The sequence below is a fragment of the Leuresthes tenuis genome, unplaced genomic scaffold (genome assembly GCF_036924035.1).
Source record: "Leuresthes tenuis unplaced genomic scaffold, fLeuTen1.0.hap1 SCAF_4, whole genome shotgun sequence".
Classification (NCBI taxonomy): domain Eukaryota; kingdom Metazoa; phylum Chordata; class Actinopteri; order Atheriniformes; family Atherinopsidae; genus Leuresthes; species Leuresthes tenuis.
This window is the reverse complement of record NW_027325358.1, coordinates 17,961,689-17,966,617: the sequence shown is the minus strand read 5'-3', so window position 1 is coordinate 17,966,617 and position 4,929 is coordinate 17,961,689. Positions and strand designations below refer to the sequence as shown.

Genomic DNA, 4,929 nt, shown 5'->3' with positions numbered 1-4,929 from the left:
CGGCGGCGGCGGCAGTGGTGGTGTGGCTAATGAAGAATAATAAATCATGAAAGGGTTTTTCAGGTGCAGCTCAGAGGAGTGTGTATGTGAGAGGGTGAGACGCTGAGAAAGAGGGAAAGGGAGGGTGTGTGTGCGCGCGTGTGTGTGTGTGTGAAAGAGAGAGAGAGACTGAGTGAGATAGAGAGGTGGAGAGAGACTCAGTCTGCCCTTCGCCTCAGAGCAGAGGCAGTTCGGGTCCCCGCAGCATTCAACGTATTGAAGAGGTACAGTACAGAGACTGTCACCGCCATTACTTCTTACTTACGGTCATCTCAAGACGGAAACTTTTGACAAAAAGCAAACAGGTCAACGAAAGCGGCAACTAACTTGAAGTATTTTTGGAAATCCTAAAAGACGGAGAGAAACTTTGATTTTTTTTTTCCTGCGTCGTCCATGAGGAGCTTTGTCAAAAAATATATAGGCTATTCATTTCGAAGCCAAAAATTAGATCTACATAATACAAGGTGGCGGAAATTGAAGGAGAAAAACAGAAAATATTTTTGAACAGTCGCGCCACAAGTCCACAAAGGAAGAGGTATCGGCTGCGCTCAGTTTCATGGGTCGTTGGTGGCTCTGATATCTCACTTGCCGAAAAAGACGAGACACCTCCACATCGCCGCATGTAATAATAAATAGATGTAACTCAGAGTTGGACCACCGTCTTCAACCTACACTTTATTCGACAGCGACTTGAGATTCCTGCGAAGCAATTGGGCTTCAACTCCCGACAGAGGAGGCGGAGTCTTAACTTATTAAAAGGAACTTGCTGAGGTTTGGACGGCAGCAAATATGATGATGATGTCTCTGAACAGCAAGCAGCCTTTCGCCATGGCTCACACCAGCTTGCCCGAACCAAAATACTCCTCGCTGCACTCTTCCTCGTCCTCTACTTTGACTTCCAATGCACCTTCGTCCTGCTCATCCTCCCGACACAGCAGCACCATCATCAGCAGCAGCAGCTCGGAGGCGATGCGCAGAGCCTGTCTCCCAACCCCACCGGTACGTATTCTGCATAATCACTGCTTAAAGGCACATTTTGACAGCCCACTTTTTTTGCTTGATGTTTTTTTCATGTCTTCACAGCAAATCACCCAACACCTCCATATTTTTTTTTTCCTCTACTCAACTTATGTATTCAGTCGGCTTTGCCTTTCGTATTAATTTTTATGACCTGGGATGTTGCATGTGTCTTGTTTTGTGTGCTCCTTTTTTTAGGATTTCTTTTTTTCACATTCTGGAAATGTTTTAAACCGAGGAGTGGAGGGAGAATTCCCTGCTGACAGTTATGTGTGCATTCTATTTGCAATTGCAGAGCAATATATTCGGAGGCTTGGATGAGAGTTTGCTGGCCCGGGCTGAAGCTCTAGCGGCGGTGGATATAGTCTCGCAGACCAAGAGCCACCACCACCCTCCACATCACAGTCCCTTCAAGCCGGACGCAACCTACCACACCATGAACACTCTCCCCTGCACGTCGTCTTCCTCCTCCTCGGTGCCTATTTCTCATCCATCCGCTTTGTCTGGCCACCACCACCACCATCACCACCACCACCATCACCAGCCTCACCAGGCTCTGGAGGGGGACCTGCTAGATCACATCACCCCAGGACTGGCGCTGGGAGCCATGGCAGGGCCGGATGGCTCGGTGGTTTCCACGCCTGCGCACCCTGCCCACATGGCGGGCATGAACCACATGCACCAGGCAGCCATCAACATGGCTCATGCCCACGGGCTACCGCCGCACATGGGCATGAACGACGTGGACGCCGATCCCAGGGATTTAGAAGCCTTTGCGGAGAGGTTTAAGCAGAGACGGATCAAGCTCGGGGTTACCCAGGCGGATGTAGGGTCAGCTCTAGCCAGTCTGAAGATTCCTGGGGTGGGCTCCCTCAGCCAAAGCACCATCTGCCGATTCGAGTCCCTCACGCTCTCTCACAACAACATGATTGCTTTGAAGCCCATCCTGCAAGCGTGGCTAGAAGAAGCCGAGAAATCACACAGGGAGAAACTTAATAAACCCGAGTTGTTCAACGGCGCGGAGAAAAAGAGGAAGCGCACGTCGATAGCCGCGCCAGAGAAGAGATCACTGGAGGCCTATTTTGCCATTCAGCCGCGTCCTTCCTCGGAGAAAATCGCAGCAATCGCAGAAAAGCTGGACCTGAAAAAGAACGTGGTGCGGGTCTGGTTTTGCAACCAGCGACAGAAACAGAAACGGATGAAGTACTCTGCATGCGTCTAAAACCGCTTTGAACCCCCACCATCGAAAAGACTTGGAACTGTTTAGAGATGATTTGTAACATATTTCCTATCTCACACCCTTTTTTCAATCATCAATGACTTTGTGCTTTGAACTTCGAAAAATTCCTAAAAACGAACAATGACTGAAAATCTCGAAAACACCAGTCACGTCTTTTACTCGCTGAGAGGGAGATGTGGAGTCAAGTAAAGCATCGTTTGACAGAGCAAGTAAGACCACTGTTTCCACACTTACTATGCCTCACCTTTTTAATGTCAACGTAGTGTGACTTACAGGACTCTATGCTTTGATTTTAATTGATGATTCATTTCAGATGGCTATCTGTCTATAGTTTGCGTTACTCCCCAATGAAAATAGAAATTTTATTTACATACAACGGGGCTATTTAATTCAAAGCACTTGGTTGGTGACTATTGGTGTTTCTATTTTTGGCTTATAGGATAAGCTACATTTTCCCCTCTGAGTTCACGACAATGCAGTCTGACATTTATTCAGGGTCCATGGGGGGATTAAGAGGACAACACACAACTTGGTCTTGAGAGCTAATATTAGATTACTGCCAAATAACCTTCTGTAAATGAACAATTTACTTGTCACACACTTCATTTTGTGTCTATATGTGTAATTAATTTAACTTATTTATTTGTTTATTTTTTGACCATGTGTGATCTAAGTCAGGGATCTATTTTCAAGATGCCCGGGGTTTGGACTGAGGTAGGGTTGATAATTAGGCCTCGGTATGCTGATTGATCGAATTAGGGACTCACTTGTAAGGACTTTTATAGATTTTTGCAATTAAAAAATACGGTTTTTTTCGCCGGCTGCAGTAAGTTTACAATCCAGCGTGGGCCGGTGTCTTATGAACTATTTATTGAGTGAGGTCATGTTTACTTCATTATATATTTATTGGGATTCCCCCCTCCTGGTTTTGCTTGAGAACATCAAATTCTGACAGCAAGTTAAACGTGTTGTTCTGATTGAAAGGGAACCGACTGTGAAACAAACAGTCTCTAACATTTGAGATGGTACAATCGAGATATATATGAGATAGTATTCTCTTTTTAAATTATTTTATGTATGTTTTCTGCTATTTATTTGTATAGATATACGTGCATCATTATGAAGTCGTTGCTTGTTAAATCACCTTGTTTAAGTAATGTTTTTTCTTGAAGAGAAAAGAATCAGCTTCATGGAAGTATACGTGTACAATGTAAATATTTCATTGGAATAAGTCGATGCACATAAATATATCCGTACAGGTTTTTGCTGTATTGCTGTTTAGCTGAGGTAACTTATTTCTGTAATGTATGTTGCTTTTGGTTCTCTGGTTGAATAATTCTATTAATTTCCTACATCCATGTAATTTTAATTTATTTAATTATTGAACTGCAATATGTGTTTCATTAAAGAACAAACTTTAACATTTAATCGGACGTTTTCCATGACTACACTGTGTAATGTGGCTCACCGAGACATATTAATATTCTTTTATATATTCATCTGTTTATTTATTGATGAGGAGGAGGGAAACGGTTTAGCTGAGGGCTACACAGCTTTTTTAAAAAACAGCTTGTGGATTCTTTAGGGTTATTTGAAATCAAATGTTTCTTCTTCTTCTTAAAGCTAGAATGCCTTTGTTGTTGCCCGTTACCACAAACTGCCCGGGTTTGGTATTAAAAACATTGTCCCTTTTTAAATGATCACGAGCAAGACACGATACCATTAAACCCACCCCCTTCCTATTCAGGTCTTTTCTCCCAATGTCTTGGTAATTTAAGAGTGTCAGATGAATAGTAACCATGGAAATGTGCAATGTAATTCGGAAAGACTTTTTTCCCCTTTTGTTTTTAATTTCTGATTTCACCGTCCTCCTCCGGGCCTCGTCATACAGCAGGCCCTATAGGAACTCCTCTCTCGCCCCTCCATCAGTGTTAAAGACACACGTGGCTTCTCCAGTGACTTGCTGCCAGCTTATACAGCTCACTGTTGCCTTACCTGAGAGCAAATGCTAATATTCTATTAGAGTCTAATCAGGGGGTCTATGGAGAGCAAGATGGGTCCCTGGAGCGCAGACTTGCCAGATGTCAGCCCGCCAGAAAAACAGCTCGCCTGCCAACGTGCCCGTCTCTATTTAAATACACACTCAAACATGCCTCGATCGTGCAGGCTTTGAAGCAAAACCTTTGGTTCGGAGTTAGGGTTAGATATGAGGAGGAGGGTAAAAAAAAAAAAAAAAGACAGAATAAAAAGAAAAAAGAGGGGGGCATTTTGAATGCCATGTCTATAACAGAGCTTCTGATTTTGGCCTCCAGGGCTGACTGACTGGCTTGCTGACTTGATGAGCGCTGAGCAAGCGTTTCAGTACCATGGACAGATACCTGAGAGGCTGGAAGAGCCAAACATTTGCATTTCTGAAACCTGTCCTCAACTTTTAAACCCATTACTCACAACACACGGAACGCATTTGCATGACGTTATTTTTGGATAATTTCAAGTTGACTGAAATTGTAATATTTAATCTAATGGCATTATACTTTAAACATCAACTGTAGGTTTTAACTTTTAAATGTTTTCTTTCTTTTTTAAAATTCTAAATATATTTCAACAGCCTAAACAATAATAATTTAGACAAC

General features: G+C 43.3%; 1 protein-coding gene across 1 annotated transcript; it reads left to right on the top strand.

The window, feature by feature from the left end:
* Positions 1-223: 223 nt before the first annotated feature.
* pou4f2 (POU class 4 homeobox 2) lies at positions 224-3,699 on the top strand. The gene is made up of 2 exons (XM_072383826.1): positions 224-1,038; positions 1,352-3,699. Exons 1-2 carry the CDS (start codon positions 829-831, stop codon positions 2,276-2,278), a joined length of 1,137 nt encoding a protein of 378 aa, XP_072239927.1. The 5' UTR covers positions 224-828; the 3' UTR covers positions 2,279-3,699.
* Positions 3,700-4,929: the final 1,230 nt, after the last annotated feature.

Coding starts and splice junctions, on each gene's coding strand:
- pou4f2 (XM_072383826.1), top strand. CDS start 829: ATGATGATGATGTCTCTGAACAGCAAGCAGCCTTTCGCCATGGCTCAC. Junction 1,039..1,351: donor CCTGTCTCCCAACCCCACCG/GTACGTATTCTG, acceptor TTGCAATTGCAG/AGCAATATATTCGGAGGCTT.